General features: G+C 39.1%; 1 protein-coding gene across 5 annotated transcripts in view; it reads left to right on the plus strand.

Moving 5' to 3' along the window:
* The first annotated feature begins 5,043 nt into the window (after nt 1-5,043).
* The window catches only part of LOC103700901 (putative inactive receptor kinase At5g10020), a 13,479-nt gene continuing 42 nt past the window's right edge, over nt 5,044-18,480 (plus strand). The window contains exons 1-4 of one of the 5 annotated variants that reach the window (XR_015972122.1): nt 5,253-6,417; nt 10,922-12,574; nt 15,025-15,172; nt 17,771-18,480. The exon at nt 17,771-18,480 is cut by the window's right edge and continues 42 nt beyond it. Coding sequence is in view for 4 of the 5 variants with exons in the window: in XM_008782800.5 (XP_008781022.2) it covers nt 5,484-6,417; nt 10,922-12,574; nt 17,771-18,351 (3,168 nt within the window). In the remaining variant the exon portion in view is untranslated. The other 4 variants (XM_088708871.1, XM_008782800.5, XM_088708872.1 and 1 more) reach the window with 4 other exon arrangements.

Here is an 18,480-nt window from a genome sequence, read left to right on the forward strand (position 1 = left end):
ATTTCTTGTTATTCCTCCCTTACATCTTGTCTCAGTATATAACGGTCACACCTTTTTATCTAGCAACCATAAGTTTAAGGGTTCAAATCTTAGATGATGCATGTCCAAATATTTGGATTTAGTATGAATGAGTCTCTTTGCCTTTTTCTTTTTCTCAATATAGAGAACATCTACTTCCATAATTCAAAAGAAGGGATAATATTCTACTTAATATTTCTCAAAAATAAAAGAGACTTCCATATTTTGACAATTAGGATTTGAGGAAATCTAATTGAAATCAAAATGAGGGTGGGATCGAATCCAAGTTCCTGGTATCTAACATCTAACGACTCCCCCAAGGAAAATACTGAGGTAACATAAATATATCAATCAAGATAATCACTCAAAGCAAACCTAAATTCATAGCAACTCAACCCTGACTTGGAATATATATATATATATATATAAACAAACAAGATCAGTTTTATATTTCCCTATGAAGTAAGAAAATTGGGAATTGCCACCTAGTGATGTCATGGTTAGATAGCATGTGGAAGCTTTTTAAAATTCTAAGTTTCTTACTCGGCCAGTATACCTAGTTTGGCCTGCCTAATAATATGAACATTTTTTTACCCTCAGGTTCAAATGCTGGTGCGGGACCCGAATATTAGGTAAGTTGGTCCGTCACAGACACATACCTAAGAATCTTCAATCTTTTCAGTTTCCGGTTCTGGGTTTCTTTTCCTCTTTCAAGCCACCATTCATGAGTCATGGAATGGAAGCAAGAACCTATCTCAATCAATCAAACCTTTCTGAAGAGTGACATGGGAGCATCAAAGCAAGAGGGAGATAAAATAAGAACGACGGCAGGAGCGAGGGAGATTGTGGGGGACAAAAGGGTGCGAGAGAGGAGAGGGGGACTGACCTTGGCCCGTGAAAGCTCTAGCTTTTCCTATGTTGCTTTTCCCCGTGTCAAAGTCAACTAGCTTTTTCCTTGATCTGGTGAGAGGTCCCTTGGAAATCCCTTTTGAAGGGCCCAGAGGCTGTAATGCTGAAACTGGTCGGCTCTCCGGTCAGGTTTAGGAATTAGGCATGGTTGAGTTTGATCCTTAATTGGATTATGTTGTCATCATCACCATCTTCATATTATCCTCTCTTTTGTTTTTTTGTTTTTTTTTGCATCAAAATGGAAGTGGCTGTGGAACACAACCTGAATCCGGAAATGTCGAAGACAAAAATTTGAAATAGGTTAAAAATTGAAGATAATACGTCTTGAAACTAACCACAGTCGACATGGCAGGCTAGCTGATTAGAGTTTGCCACAAAGCCTCCGACCAACTAGTCAAAACCTGCCATGTGGTTGACTCTAGAGTTGTGCAAAGAGTCTTGGAACTCTTCCTCCAACTGGGAGCACCTTGACACAATCATGAATGATTGTCCATAATCGCGCGATGAACAAAAGAGGTGTGCGGAGCTTGATGCACGGGTAGAACGCCCATGCATGATCTTTGGGGCGTATAATCAGTTACCAAAACATGACCAATTCGCATACTCGAACTCTTTGACGACAGGCACTAATCCTTGTCTATAAAATCCTTTTCTCGGGGGCTTCTAGATAAGTGCTCTCAAGCCTTTTTACGTTCTTGTACTACCATATGGCCTATCTCACAGCATCTTCTTGAGAGTTCGTTTGACTTCGCCATCAGAGAATCCTCGCTGGACATTCTTTGGCAAGAGGACTTCTCTATTTTGCTGTTTCAGATCGGATCCAACATCAGAGCGAAAGTCCAGGCACGATCATTTGTACCCAGTACTATTTTAGGAGCGACCAGCATTAAAACCATCATCACCCGAGCATAGTAGCCATTACATTGCCATCTCGAAGACACATTGCGATCTTCAACCGATCTTTACAATCTAAATAACTGATCGTCCAAGCAATCCACTAGCATAGCCAGCTCGACATTGTGGTCGAATCGATTTCTAGCAAAAATAGAAGACTTGATGCAGTTATACTTGGATTTTGTTTAGAATGAATGCAATTGGTCGTTTAGGCTCCGGGTATATCAAGTCACAATCATCCCAAACACAATCAAATAATTGGACTACATTTAGGATGTCATTAGTGGCTCATTAGTTTCCAGATTCCAAAGAGGTTTAGGATGGTTAGGAAACAAACGCACGCATCTGTTTCGAGTCACATCGGGTCGACAAGTCTCAGAGTATCCTTGACCCATCCAAATCTTAGAGGAACTTAAAAAGTTTTGGAGCCAAGCTTGAACCAAACAATTCAAATTTAAACTGGAGTGGATCATTTTCAGACGAAAAACAGATTGATGAAATCCACTTGCAGCTCAAGATGTCACCACCATTTCAAACATATAATGCATGCCATCATGCATGTTGGGAACCGAAATTATTGGGGTTCACCCTAATGGAAAACATGCTACTATAATTTCTTGACTAAAGTAAAAGTTGGTTGTAATGGTTATTATTAGCTATTAATTAGCTTATAGTAGACTATAGAATCATTGGTATTTGTATTTAAACAACTATGCTATATGATATATAAAGCTTATTATCATGAAAAATAGAAGTCATGCGACTTTTTTGGTCATGAAATCACGTAATAGCGAATGTCACCAATTGCTACAATGGATTGGTTAACTTAACTTTGAGAATCATTTGGCCAATAAATAGCCAAAAGTTATTGCAAAGTTATCCCATAATCTACGGAATACTTTAAGCAGGGCACTAGCACACTACCCCAATCCCATCCCCAAATGAGAGTTTCTAAGGGTATTGGGCCTGTGCAATCTGGGTCGACACAACCGGATGCCCAAGGTGGGCTTTTTCTGGTGATGGTACCAGTATCCAATGTGCTGGATGGTCCCCCAATAGCATTCCTGTGTCCGCACAGACACAGGAGGTGGGGATATGATTCATTGATGCCCACATTATCACAGCCGTCTGTCTTTATGCTGGTACCGGTGTGGGTAGCTTCAGCACAACCCATGCCCTCCCACCCACCATCCTGTTTGAAGATTAGTCTCACAACAAGTGGGACCCGCTCGGGCGCACCGTAAACCTAAAAGAAATTATTAGACGGACCAAATCCAATCGTGAATCGTGGATGAAATTATTTTTGTAAGGACTCGTGCAGACGTGTGTTTAGTCTCATATCAGTTATTCGCTGGATAGATCTTGTATACTTATACAAGATCAAGAAACCGAAATAATACCTTGTAGCTAGTCGTTTTGGATGAGGTCCTAAATTGTTACAAATGGTATCAGAGTATGAAATAGGAAACACTGCCACACGAATTTATTGGGGCTGACGATGAGCCGATCATAGTGCTAGAGATTAGATTTGAATAGATTCGAATCCTTAACCTCATGAGGATGACAGGACATAAATAGAGAAATTATTTCATCCTACATCCACAGTGGATCTTACAGATCTTACATGGGCCCTATCTTTGAAGAAAGGGAGTTGCAGAGAAGGGAAGCAACAGGGAACATACATGGAAGTCAGAAAAAAGAGTAGGTCAACCAAGGTTGTTGGCTTCCTCCATGTGCTCGCAAACACAAGGGCCAACGTCTCTTATATTTTTTTTCCTTGACCTGAACCTATAGCTCTGGTTTTAGATGCCACTTGGGATTCACATGGAATACAGGGCACAGGCTTCACAATCCAGACTATTTTCTTGATGATTTGGTCAGAGAGTTTAGGAAGAGAGGCAGGAAAAGACTTCATACATTATTCTAATTTTGACAATGCATTGTTCTCTGCTGTAATTCAAAGGACGAGCTCCGCAAAGCAAACGACATGAATAGTAGATTAGTAGTTTTAAATCCCGAAATAGCTGTAGTTTGGGGCCAAGGGCTTGTTCTCCAACCAACAACGAAGCCTAGGGAGGAAACTTTTTCTCTGGGGCAGGTACCCTACCAACCAGGACCAGCACCCACTCACAAGAGCCCTGTGTTTGTTGTGCCCTCTCAACTAGGACTAGGAAACTTTGGGCAGACTTCTGGCACTAGCCTTTGTGCTCTCATGATATTAAGAAATTAGAATGAGGTGCAACTGCAGAGCTTTTAAATTCATGCATACCTTTCCCATTCCAAGCATACGAACATCAGTGGTCATAACATCATCAGCAACAACAAACTGCGTTTACATCAACGATGGCAGCTAATAATATAACATTTCAACTTTCTAGGATTACTGCATCTTAACCCCCACCAATGTGAAAAATAATAACTTTTGATTAATCCAGCTTAACCATCCTGTTGAACCACAAAAATTTCGCCTCAGCTTGCACCTCACACGTTAATCTAACATAATCTGACTCGTACTAGTAAATTATCGGTGAAATCTCGCCACATAAAATTACGATCATTGATCTGGCTCGAAGATTTTAGGGAGATCACCCGGCCTTTGTAAACTGTAGGATGCTTAATTATAACTAGTGATAGATAAAACAATAATGATTATGAAGAAATCTTAATTATCACCATGCGAAAAAAATGAGTTTTTTTGCATGAATATCCTTCAAACAATTCAAATTTGCATGAATATTCTTTTAAAATTTATATTTATTTCTGTATCTTAAGAAAATACTATTTTTGCATAAATGCTTCAAATATAACGGTTCTTCTATGACCGTTAATAAAAATCATATTTATTTTAATTAAAAATAAAATATAATTTTGAAATTACTTTTTTGTTTTTCATCGCGATTGTCTTATAAATATTTTTTTTTGTATATCTACCCATTAAAGATATTTTAGTAATTTAAAACTATTAAGTTTTTAACGACGTTAGATGATGTTGGTACATATGCAAAAACAAGGATAAAAAAAAGGGGTAGAATAGCAAAATAAGTGTTTTACGAGGGTATACATGTATATATCAATTTTGGAAGAATATTTATACAAAATTCAATATTTAGAAGGATATTTATGTAAAAAAGTCTGAAAAAAAAGCATTTTAGCTAGTCTAATCCAAGGGCCTTGACCCAGGAACACCATGAGCAAATTACCAACTACAGCTACTTATAAATCATAACCACTTAACCATAATAAATCTAGATAGTGAGGATTTAAGATGACAACACAAAAGAAAATTATACAATTAAAACATATGCCATATGATAGTAAACTTTTTCCCGTGAGTTTAAAGAATACGATGCTGAAGTAGAATTCCCATGGGCTCCATAAATCATGTGCGGGTGTGGGAGGGCTTTGTTCCATTCGAAGTCACATTGTCCTTCACCGCCTGTGTTTGTTGTTCCTTCTTAGTTCTTCTCTCCACTCTCTCTCTCTCTCTCTCTCTCTCTCTCTCTCTCTCTGTGCACAGCACAATCCCCAACCTCCCTCTATATAAAAACCCGTCCTCTCCGCTCCCTCCGGTCTTCTTTCCCTTCTTTTTCTCCTCCATGTCCATTTCTAGGGTTTCTTCTTCCTCCTCCTCTTGAGCCGAGGGGGGAGCAAGAGACGACGAGATGAACCCCCACCTCCATCTCCTCCTCCTCTTCCACCTCCTCTTCTTCTACGCGCTCCGCCGGCTGTCCGCCGCCTCGCCCTCCGACGACATCCGCTCTCTCCTGGAGTTCAAGAAGGGCATCCTCACCGACCCCTCCCGTGTCGTCGACTCCTGGAAGCCCCCGCCGGCGGGATCCGCCGCCTGCCCCCGCGACTGGCGCGGGATCTCCTGCGACAACTCGGGCGCCGTCGTCTCCCTCGCCCTCGATGGCCTCGGCCTCGCCGGCGACCTTAAGTTCACCACCCTCACTGGCCTCAAGTCGCTCCGGAATCTCACCCTCTCCGGCAATGCCTTCACTGGCCGCCTGGTCCCGGCCATCGGGACCATGGCCTCGCTGCAGCACCTCGATCTGTCCGGCAACCAGTTCTACGGTCCGGTCCCCCGGCGGATCACGGAGCTGTCCAGGCTCGTCCACCTCAACCTCTCGAGGAACCACTTCACACAGGGATTCCCAACCGGGATCTGGAAACTCCAGCAGCTGAGGGTGCTGGACCTACGGTCCAATAACCTTTGGGGGGACATTGCGGTGCTGCTGTCCGAGCTCTGGAACGTTGAGTCAATTGATCTGAGTAACAATGCTTTCTATGGGGGGATCAGCATGGACTCGGGCAACCTCTCGAGCTTGGGGAATACACTCCGGTACTTGAACTTGAGCAACAATAAGCTAAATGGTGGCTTCTTGTCAAGCAATTCTTTACGGGTGTTTAAGAGCTTGGAGGTTTTGGATTTGGGTTACAATCAGCTTACTGGGGAGCTTCCGCCTTTCGATTCTTTGTACAATTTAAAAGTTTTCCAGGCGGCTAGCAATCAGCTGTATGGATATGTACCAGAAGCGCTCTTTGGGAGTACAATGCGGTTGATGGAGCTTGATCTCAGTGGGAATGGATTTACAGGTAAATGTATTTTAGCTTGTGGAAGCTGATTTTAGTTTTATGCCTGGTTGCTTTAGATGAAATGCTCATCCTTTTATGTCCGCCAACTTATTAAGAACCTGAGAAACTTACTAGAAATAATAAAAAAAGAAATGGAAATCTGCACCAATTTCATAGTTGCTTAGCCTGTTGGATTACAATATTATTTGAGGATCAACTAATGCTTTGAAACCAATGCTGCTAGGAAATGGCTGTCATTAAAAGTATTGGTGAAAGAAGTCCATGTTTCGTTAAGAAAAAATCTGATAGCAACATCTAACTAGAGCTTGAGGAACCTTTCATGTTTCCATCGAACAGGGAGATGGATGGAACTAGATGATGTTGGAACCATATGCAGAGGGATTGGTATTTGGCAAATGAACCTAGTGTAGTTATATCTACCTTTAAGAAGAATAGGGGGTTGTAACTAAACCAAAAGGAAAAGTTTGATGCACACACATGGCCACTTACATGCACGAGCTTTCACACTGATGGGCCTGCACATGGTTGGCTGTGCAGACTTGCACTGATGGGCCTGTACGTGATTGGTCGTGTGCCACATTAATTGCACTCTCAGGCCCGTGCATGGCTAGTTGTGTGCAAGCACATGTAGAAGTTGTTATGTGCCACGTGTATTGCAATCATAGGACCTGTGCATGGAAATGGCCGTGCATGTCTATAGGACCACTCTTTTTTGGTTTGTTAGGTAGAAGGATCTGATTGAATTGATGTTACTTACTAATAGCTTTGACAATCCAGATTTAGGGAAAAGCCTTCCATGTCAAGATATCTTGCTTGTTCAGGGAAAGTTCATAACTACTTCCTATTTTTTTTTTAAGGGTCCCTCAAACTTAGTGTAGATCAAACAAGAAAAAGATGAAGTCTGGAAATAAAAATCAGAGAATGAAACCTAAGTTCGTAATGTAGTCATAACATATGAAGTTTAGAGGGGATTCACGAGAATGATAAGGGAGTATGTAGGTTGAGAGAATTCAATAAATATTGTGGTGAATAAAGGAATTATGTCAACGAAAGAAAAGCATGAAGGGAGGATTGACTTTTGTAATATATGAGAAGTTGTTAGAATTGGTTATAAAATAAAAGAAAAAATATGTATCATTTTAAAAATGCCAGACTTTACAAGTGACCAAGAAAAACTGTAATTAAGGAGTGATCAATTTAAGTTAGAATATAAGAAGTGGCATAGAAGAGGAGAGGTGGAGACAAATATAAAAACGATATGGCTAGAGGAAGATGGTAGTGTTGAATATTTAATTGAAAAAGCAAGTGGTGAAGAAAAACAAATATAAATAGATCAAGGTCAATTGGTCTAAATATGAGAAAGATGGCGAGTGTTGCAAAATCTTTTTGATAGCTAGGAAGGTAGGCTTTGCCCATATGACCTTGAGTTTTGCAGATTAGTTGATTGGAATGAGGAAATCGAGAAGAGGTAGAAGAGATGAGGGCTTGGTGGCAAGAATCTTCTACCTAGGGTAACATACCTGTTGCAAAATCTCTTCGTAAATTCACCCTTACAGCTGCTCCGTGAGAATAGTTTTTTTTTTTTGAGTAAATTACAAAAACCCCATTGATACACCTAATAGTTTGAAAAACCTACATTTACCTTACTGAGATTTATTTTTATCCAACACTTTAACCTATAATTTACGTAGAATGTTAGCTAAACCGTTAACCTTAAATGGGATCCAATGCCACGTTAGAAAAAAATTCAAAATGACTTAAATAATCTTAAGCGACACAATAACCATCCAAAGGCATAAGAAAACATGTGCATCTTCCTCTCCATCGAAGGGCAATTTCGACTTTTCACACGAGGTAAAAGTTTTCACTAACGTTGTTAAGTTAATTGGGTGTAAGCATAGGTTTTACAAACTATTGAGTATAAGTATAATAAACATAAACTTCACAAGGGGAGTTTTGTAATTTACTCTTTTTTTATTTTTTTGAAGATATATGCCATCTTGCACACCCACACCTAAACTCCCACTTCTGGTAATGAATGATTGGTGTATGGAATGGAGCGATCTCAAAGTGGGCTAGATTGCTTTGTTATCTTGTTCCATCAAATCTTTGATGTTTCTTAAGGATAAATTAATACAATAAAAAGGTTCCTTAAGCATTTGCTACCTAATTATCCCTTATTGCCCAAAAGATGGCTCACGATTTTGAATTGCATAGACCATTTAGTTGATGGAATCAAATACAGCAATATACTTTTAAGAGTTTGATGGAAAACATTGATTAAGAAGAGCTGAACATGTTTTTGAAGGAATATAGAAGGCATCTTGGTACTATAAATTCCTCATTTTATTCTATTCAAGCTTTTATTTATGAGAGGGCACAACTAGCTGAGTTGGTAAAGTCACTAATTGTCGATACTCGTAATTATCCCGCCCTCACCCGATTTCAGCTAGGCTTCCTCTTGTTCTAGTTCTTGAAAAAAGCTTTGATTTTTTTCTTTGTACTTCAAGGCAGCAATGATATTTAAGGATCTCAACCTGTCTTTTTTTTTTTAATTAAGGCAATTTTATGCTGCCTTTATATTGCTTATTCACTATTAAATGTGGGCGGTGATATTAAATCCATAAATTAATTGCTCTATTGAATGAAATATGAAACCCTATCACCAAGCTTCTTGCTGATAGGTTGCTGAAAATGCTCTATTTAAGTGAACATAAATGCTTAACTAGTACCAATACTTGTTAGCCTGCTTTAGAAAAAGGATTCTCTCTTTAGAATTTTTCTATTATTCAGCTATGAGGAGGTGAATTAGTAATATCCATTATTTTGATTTACATTTAGGATTTTGGTCAATAAAATAAGAATCTATTGCCTTCATCTTCTGTGGTACAACTCCAGTCCTAGCTGCCGCAAACAGTAAGTTAATCCCTTTATCTTCTTCATCTTGTACCTTGCCTTAACCCATCTAAGTATCATCAAATGAAAAAAAATAAATAATCGTTCATCCTAAGGTCTACTCCATGTCTCCACATAATTAATTCAACCCTAACAATTTTTAGGCCTGCTATGAAATTTCAGTAAATATCCCTCATAAGGCCTCTGTCATGCCCAAATCAAACCCTAGATGCTATTACCTACACTTAACTTTGACATTCTAGCATATAATTCCTACAAGAAAACTTTTGTGCCACTCATCCGATGCATGCAAGTGCAAGACTGGATGACCATGATCCTTCCATCTGGTTAAGACTTGGAGAAAAGTGAGTGGGTTCACCATTGATAAAAGATTAACGGAGGGTGGGAAGGAGGGTGGGAGAGAGAGAAGGGGTTGGGGGGGGGGGGGGGGGTAGAGAGAGGGAGAGGGGGAGAGAGAGAGAGAGATGGCTGAGACAGTAAATTTTTGGGATTCAGGAGTCCCAGTTTCTCCTGAATGAATTATTTCAGATTTTCTTTCCCTGGCGGCAATATTTGGTGAGTCTTTTTTTAAATCTTTCTTCATGGGTTTTCTTCCTCACATGACTGCATGCAGGATAGTTGAATGTCAACTTTAAGCTAGATAACTGTCACAGAAGACTCTTTATACAGTATATAGTTGTGCAGTTTTTTTTTTAAAATAATTATTTTGGTCTAATTTTGGGTTTTAGCAATTATATCTTACTGCTTTTGTTATCCAAAACTCTATCAAGCTGTGAGGATCATCACCCGTTCTTACATCAATTTGGGCATCCATAGTTATTTTGTATCACTTTGCCAGAACATGGTTTTGTAGGCATTAGAATATGATACCGCACTTGTAAAATGGTTGTAGCATTTTGCCCAGGGACTAATTTAATCTTTTTAATAAGTTAAGAAATTCATTTTAGTATTATGTGTATTGCGTGATTCTGTTTGATGTTATTGTGAAATTGTATACACAGCAAAGATGAACTGGTCAACATTCTGTTTGATGTTATTGTGAAATTGTATACACAGCAAAAAAGAACTGGTCAACATTAGGGAAAAACATTATTTTGGTGCAATCTAGTTGGTTCAGGTTGGATTTCTCGCTAGTGCAAAATCTGTTACTAGGTTTGGCTAATCATATCTGGGTAGGATCATTATTTTTGCAAAAATCATGTCAGGCAGGTCTGATAATTTTCATGGAGTGTTTTGTGGATGCTCAATAAAACCATCTGAGAAGAGGCAAATAATATTTTTAACAGTTTGGCTTAATAAATAGCATAGATCTTGCAAATGCTCATAAGATTAGTGCATAAATGAATGGGATATGTTAATTCTGGAGCAACAATGCGAATTATATTATTTTTAAAGCTAATGGGCTGCACTAGTAGAGCATCTGTGGTGGTAACATACAGGGCTTAACTGCTTTGCATGAGGCACATTTAGCTGCATTTTCCACTGAGAAGTCTCGGTGAAGTATGATTCAATATTCATTCTTTGCTGCTTATAATCAACTGCAACTGTTAACCCACTAGTTGATAACAATATTTTGTCGCTTTTGCAGGTGGTGTCCCAGCTATTAACTCTACAACTTTGAAGCTTTTGAATCTGTCTTCAAATGCATTGTCGGGTTCCTTGCCCCCTAATTTAGGGATATGTGTGTCTGTGGATTTGAGTAAAAACATTCTCTCTGGTGACCTGTCTGTGATGCAGTATTGGGGAGATTCATTGGAGGCTATTGATTTAAGTTCAAATGCATTATCAGGACAGTATCCAAATGAGGCCTCTCAATTTGCAAATCTAATATCCATCAAGATTCGAAATAATTTTTTAGTAGGTTCCCTTCCTTCTGTATTAGGAACCTATCCTAAATTGTCTTTCGTTGACCTCAGTTTGAATAAACTTACAGGACCTATTTTGCCAAGCCTTTTTAGATCATTAACTTTGACAAGTTTGAATCTATCGGGAAATCACTTTACTGGAACTGTTCCACTTCAAAGCCCACACTCAACTGAGTCGCTCGTACTGCCTTCTTATACTCATCTAGAGATCCTTGATTTATCTAATAACTTGTTATCTGCTTCACTGCCTCCAGAAATTGGTAACATGCAAAGGCTCAAATTGCTTGACCTTGGAAATAATACTTTATCCGGAGAGCTTCCAAGTGAGTTAAGTAAGCTTGGTGGGTTGGAATTTCTTGACCTATCAATGAATAATTTCAAGGGTAGGATACCTGATATGCTTCAGCCAGGTCTAAAGGTATTTAACGTTTCCTACAACAATCTATCAGGAACTGTTCCTCAAAATTTGCAGAAGTTCCCAAGCACCTCATTTCATCCTGGCAATGCTTTACTAGTCTCCTCAGATGCCCTGCCTGCAGGAGATAATAACACTGGATTCTCTGGGAGCAGGAGTCATCATCTGAAGTCTAGCATTCGAGTAGCATTTATTGTTGGATCCATTGGTGCTGTCATGTTGGTTTTATTTGCAACAATGACATTATATATAGTAAGGACTCAAGAAATTTGTGGAAGAGGCCGAACTACTGGAAGAGATTTAAAACTTGGGACTTTTGGCTCGCTTAACACATTTAAGTTTCCAAAAGATAATGCTGTTCCTACTTCAATGAGTTTCTCAAATGACCATCTGCTAACATCAGCTGCTAGATCGATGTCTGCACAAAAAGAGTTGTTAACTGAGGCTGTGGAATATGGTTATTCTGATTCAAAAGGAGTTTCAGAATCTTCAAAGCTTGATGTGCTAGAGGATTGTCCTTCACTCACTGGATGGAAGTCTTCTCTAGGGTCACCATTATCATCTTCACCTCATGTTATTGATTCACATATATCTGAACAAGCAGTGAAGTTGGATGTATATTCACCAGATCGACTTGCTGGAGAGTTGTTTTTGTTGGACGACTCTTTAATATTCACGGCTGAAGAATTGTCTCATGCCCCTGCAGAAGTTCTTGGTAGAGGCAGCCATGGTACATCATATAAAGCAACAATAGATAGTGGGCATATGTTGACTGTGAAGTGGTTGCGGGTTGGCCTTGTGAAACATAAAAAAGAATTTGCAAGGGAGGCAAAAAGAATTGGAATCACTAAACATCCAAACATCGTCTCTTGGAGGGGTTATTATTGGGGCCCAAGGGAGCAAGAAAGGTTGATCGTTGCAGATTATGTTGATGGAGATAATCTAGCATTCTATCTTTATGGTAAGATTTTCAATAACCTCAATCTGCCAGTTCTTCAGATTTCCAACAGTTTCTGGATTGCTCTATGTCATTTATGGTTGATCTATTATGTTTTTGGTCTTCTCCTGGAAATTTGTATCTTTATGTTTTTGCCATCAGATATGTCCATCTTGTGCAAAAGATTAGAACTAGCTCAAGTTGGTAACTTATATTTTTTTCCTATGCAAATTATGGTAAAAGTAATATTTAAGCTGAATGTGTGTTGCTTTCACTTTTATCCATGTATTGCTGATGTTATAGATGTTGCACACACCACCAAACAGGAGACCATAGGAATGCGTAATAAAGTATTGTTGATAAGCAGTTATCCAGGCATGTTGCCTTAATTCATTCAAAATCCCTGGAACTTTAATACATGTGGAATCTTGGGAATGAAATAAATTTCAAAAAGATTAATCTAGGTGAAATATGACATGCTAATATAATTAACACCCAATATTTCCTCAAATTGTGTGATGATTCTTTTAAATCATGAGAAAAGCAGTGTCTTAAGTCACATATTCAAGAAATTTAGTGCAGTATCACTGTTTTTTTAAGGATTGGACGAGGTCTAATCAATTTAGTAATGAAATGAACAAGGAAAACCCTACATGACATCTAGAGTCCCAACTTCAGATTCGCGAAGGTTACACCCTTGACAAAACCTGTCTTTCCAACATCCTCTATGACAAAAGAACTCACCCTCGGATAGAGATACATCCTCTACTAGATGCTGAAGTCCATTCTACAATGGTTTCTAAGGTACAGGAACAATGTTCATGAGTTTCTTGTCGCTGCACGTACTTGCCCAATTGGCCACCAAGAATTTAATCTGTGAAGTTACTAACTTCGCTCTTGTTCCTTCATTTCTATTGAAGACCCTATTGTTCCTCTCCAGCCAGACATTCCGACCCCTTCCATCTATGTTGGAAACACTTTCCTCGCTAATTGATGCCCACTCCAGAGCTAATTTATGCCCGCTCCAGTACTAATTGATGCCCGCTTTAAAGACATTCCGGCCTCTTCCATCTAGTTGGAAACACTTTCCTCGCTGAGTTGACCATAATGCACTAAGATTGCCATGATAATAATCGAAGGAAAGCTTCCTCCCAAAGGTCCTTCAGATGACCAAGGAAAACTCGCAAGCAAGGAGTAAGTGGTCAGTGGTTTCCTTGGCTTTCCCACAAAGTTCACATCTTAATGGGCCATAGGAGTTTCTTTTCATTAAATTCTCGCCGGCTAGGATCTTGTTTTGGCTGGCCAACCATGAAAAGATCAATAGCTAAGAGAGAAAGGGGCATCTCCACAAATGCTAGGCAAAAGAAATGAGCTCCCCAAAATTTCATGCTCCTATAAGCAGGGTTTCAAATATCAGTACCGGATATCATATCGATTTTTTGCTGGAATGGCAAAAAGCTCCATCCGGACTCTGTTTCCACATGAACATAAAAATTAGTGTACCCAAATATAATTCAAGTCATTCATTTATATAAATCAGTAAATTCTACAATCGAGCAATCTATAAGTAAATGTAATTCAAATTATAGATTCATCTAAATTAGTCAGTTTATAAAATGAAAGTTTCATTAGGAACAAATATGTCAAACAGGTCTCATCAAAACTATTGCTGTGCGATGCCCCTTATGTTTCCTTAGATCTACAATATAAAAGCAAGAGAGGTGGATACAAAGGACATGCGCTTTTGCAGTGTCCTTGATCCCCACAAGTCTTTGAATGGCAGATAAAATTTTAGAGGGCATGAATAGGTTGGCACTAGTTTAAGGTTGGAGTGTTGGACAATAATAAGGTTGTAGGCATATGAGATGAGTGTAGTATAGATGCAATTATAAAGATAAAGTGTGTTATAAACAAGGTTTGCCGTACCAGTATGGATTGTACTATACCGGTATCAAATCAAGACTTGGTATGTGGGACGTATTGAGTCTCAATACGCCAAACTGACCCTGGACAAGATGTGCTGACATTGTACCAATGTGATATCGGTATAGGATCTGAAACCGAGATTGCAAACCTTGGTCATAAATTTGGGCTGGGCATAAGCATGAGAGGAACCATAAGAAGTTCACCTACTGGCAACAACATAGATCTACCCAATTGTGGATTGATAATTAATGGATTCAAACCCATTCCCACATTGCGAATCTTGTCTTAATGCTCTACTTTCTTTAGCCTTTTGTTCTATAAGCTATTGAAAGTGTAATATTTTTTCTAGTGGTTTTTTTTTTGCTGAAGTGAAATTCAAGAATCCAGATGGTATGGGATAAAGGGTTTGAAAAACCATTTTGAGTTGTGGATGGAACCTTGTTAAGAAGTGCTAATGAGGAAGGATAGTGTAGCTGACCTTCAAGTATATTTGATATGGCTTGATATTGACTTCATTGACTCTAGTATTTTTGACATTTTATAATCAGTTGGGTATGACTAGGTCATCTCAAGCTCTCTTGTCTATGCATCACTTTGAGTGCTCTTATAACCCGAAGAATGCATATGCTCAATGGTGTGAGCTATTTTAGCCCTGGTAGGAACAGCCATCAGAAAGTGTTTTAGAGACTACAAGAGGTAAACTCTTGCCTTTTAAGATAAATATAATTAAACTTCATTCCAATTGTTGAAGTGTAAGTCGTGAGGGATATCTTCAACTTCAGATATGTTCTGGACTTTGTTCAAGATTTGAAGATCTTTCTGGTTTTCTTTTTAATATGTTTGGTACTTGTTGTGATGGATTTCTTTTGTGGTTGACAGATTATTGCAAGAGATTTCATATTAGTCTTTTAGTTCATTTCTTCAGGTGACAATTCTTGTAAAGTAATGAAGTGGTGATGCATTGCTATGAAGATTATGCAATTTCAATGTAACCTAAATTGCCATCCACAGTTTTATTTCCCTTTTCTGTTGAATAAAAAATTTAGTTGGATACTCCATAAAACTCTGCCACTAAAACAAAAGGTCATGGAATACTGTTAGGTGGTCCTAGATTTTCGTAATGGTCCTCCCATAATGTGAATCACCGGAATTTGATAATTGTAGCTTGGGAAAACCATTGTGATTTAGTTTCTCCTATGATACTCGAGACTAAGTGTTCTTTAGAATAGCATAATGCTGTCCCCTTGATCCTTTTTATGTCCATCATGGAATCCACTTAATGGAAAGTGCAACTATGTGATAGATCAAAAATCTTGTGTTTTCAGTGTGGCAGCTTGCTAAACATGGCATAATTAAATCTAACTGTTACATTTTTCTAGAGCCGAAATCCTTTGAGGTGGGCCTTTGTGCAATGGTAATTTTGCTCCATTATGACCTGGTATCATGGGTTCGAAACACGAACACAACCTCTCTGCACATAGGGATAAGGCTGCCCAGACTCCGCAGTGGTAGGAGCCTCATGCCCTGCATGCTCTTTTGTTAAAGAACTGAAATCCTCTGAGTCGCAGCTCAGTTATGTGTGGTGGCTAGAGGTCTGCCTGTAGAGTGGGGCTGGCAATTTATAGCCAACTTGCTTAAATTCAAGTGTGGAGTAAAATTGTTTGATTTTGGACTCTGTATAAGTCAGGCATCACTAGCCCACACATCAAACAGGTTGAGCATGAGTAGCATCCACATGACTTGCTGGATCAGTGTTAAAGTATATTTTATATCATAGTTGAAGTTTTACAGTACCTCTATATGTTAATATGATACTATATTGAGCTCTTAACTTGTTTAAGAATTTTGCTGCTATGCCGACATGTTATATACATTTATTTATGTGATTGTTGTGTATTAGCCTGTTGGGTGGGTTGGGTAGACTTGAAGGAACTCGGGAAGTTAGTAGATTTAAGTAATCAGGTGCAGGTCACTAGGATTGATGATTAGTGGATATGGTTTGACTAAGAACACCCTGCTACAAGGTCGGAACATGTAATGGGACAGACCTACGTATGCAAGGCTAACCCAAGTTGAACCTGGCTGAACCCAGAACCCTGCCTTGTCCTGAACTAGGTGAAGTCAAAATTCCTGGTTCTCTTCCATGACTTTTCACAAGTGGGCACAAAGAATGTGTCTCCATATAACTTCGCAGCTGCGTTACAAGGTTGAACAAATATGCATCAGGGCAAATGGAAACTCTAGCACTACCTGCTTTCTGGTGGCAAATGTGAAGAATTTGACATCTACCTCCCTAGGGGTATTGCTCCGGGTCTGAATATGTGTCATCTACAACCCTGCCTGCACACAAACTATGCATATTCTAGGCATGCCCATTCATACTGCTTGAGATCATGAAGGTTCTCTGCAGAATGGTCTCAAAAGTAAAGATCGTTCTTGTCAGAAGTTCTAGACATGGACAAGGTTGAGCTTGAAAAGGCACTCCATGTCTTAAGATCCACCTCTATACAAAGCAACTCTTTTTTCATCATTTACAGGAAACTGCTGAAGGGTTAACGGTTAACCTTCTAAGCATCATCTCTAAAATCAGATCTCAACTGCATTCAAGTATATAGAAGTTAGTACAATTAGGAAGTGGTTTGATGATATCCTTGGTAACTTTAGATGTTCGGCCTTTGTGAGTAAGCTGTTCGCTGAAATGTAATTTTGCTCATCTGATCAATCTCACAGTACTTCATGGTGCTTGCGAGTTATAAACACGCAATCTAAGATGGAATTTAGATGAAAAATTGTGGCCAAGGCTGCAAAAATAATTATAGTGTACAGTCCAGTTGGATGTTTGGTTAAGAGGATTTTAATGACATGTATTTTACTATCTTTAATTGTCTACATCAAACCGATGTATCCCTTTTTCTTCTATTGATATCATCTGTCATCTTTATTCCATTAATGGTAGAACTTTTTTGCTTTTTGACTTCATCTTTGGTCTAATTTTACTACAATCAATGGTATAGAAACTATCTGGATTGATCATGATTGCTACTCTGATATTGTCCTTCACTCCTGCATCCCTTTTCCCCCCATCTTCACTATGGCTTCTGTTATTTCACCCAGATACATATGTTCCTTGATGCTGCATATTTTGGCTATTCAATTGACACCTTAGCAGTGACAATCTCCTTGTTTGGAAATTTGATGATTTTGTGGCCATATACCTGACCTTATATTTTTCCTACTAAAGATACGCTCCTCAGTGAAATATGTGATTCTATCTTTGCTCCTCATGCTGTGTAGAGTCAACACCAAGAAGATACTCGCGCCTATCAGTTCGCCAAAGGCTACAGGTTGCCATAGATGTGGCTGGCTGTTTGTTCTACCTTCATTATGAGAAGGGCCTGCCTCATGGTAATCTAAAGCCAACAAATATACTCCTGACTGGTCCAGACCTCACTGCTCGGCTGACAGACATTGGCCTTCATCGACTTATGACACAAAGTGGCATTGCCGAGCAGATGCTAAATTTGGGAGCACTAGGATACTGTGCACCTGAATTAGCTACCACAAGCAAACCATTCCCATCATTCAAGGCTGATGTGTATGCATTTGGGGTGATACTAATGGAAATGCTAACTCGAAGAAGTGCTGGTGATATTATTTCAGGCCTATCTGGGGCGGTTGATCTTACTGATTGGGTTCAGATGTGCAATAGGGAGGGGCGTGTAACAGATTGCTTTGACAAAGACATTGCTGGCTTGGAGGAAGCCCCAAGGGTGATGGATGAATTACTTGCTGTATCTCTTAGATGTATTGTTCCTGGAAATGAGAGGCCTAACATCAGGACAGTCTTGGAAGATCTTTGTTCCATAACAATGTGAACTTTTCTTTTGTACATGCTATTGGAATTAAAGTTTCCCTTTTTCCCTTCTGGGTTCCCAGGCCTTCTAATCAAGGCTGGTACAAGTTTGGTGTAAAAAAAAAGAACGATCCATTAATTGATCTGTTCG

The sequence above is a fragment of the Phoenix dactylifera genome, chromosome 12 (genome assembly GCF_051530095.1).
Source record: "Phoenix dactylifera cultivar Ajwa chromosome 12, Ajwa_hap1_PhDact_Kaust_v1.1, whole genome shotgun sequence".
NCBI lineage: Eukaryota > Viridiplantae > Streptophyta > Magnoliopsida > Arecales > Arecaceae > Phoenix > Phoenix dactylifera.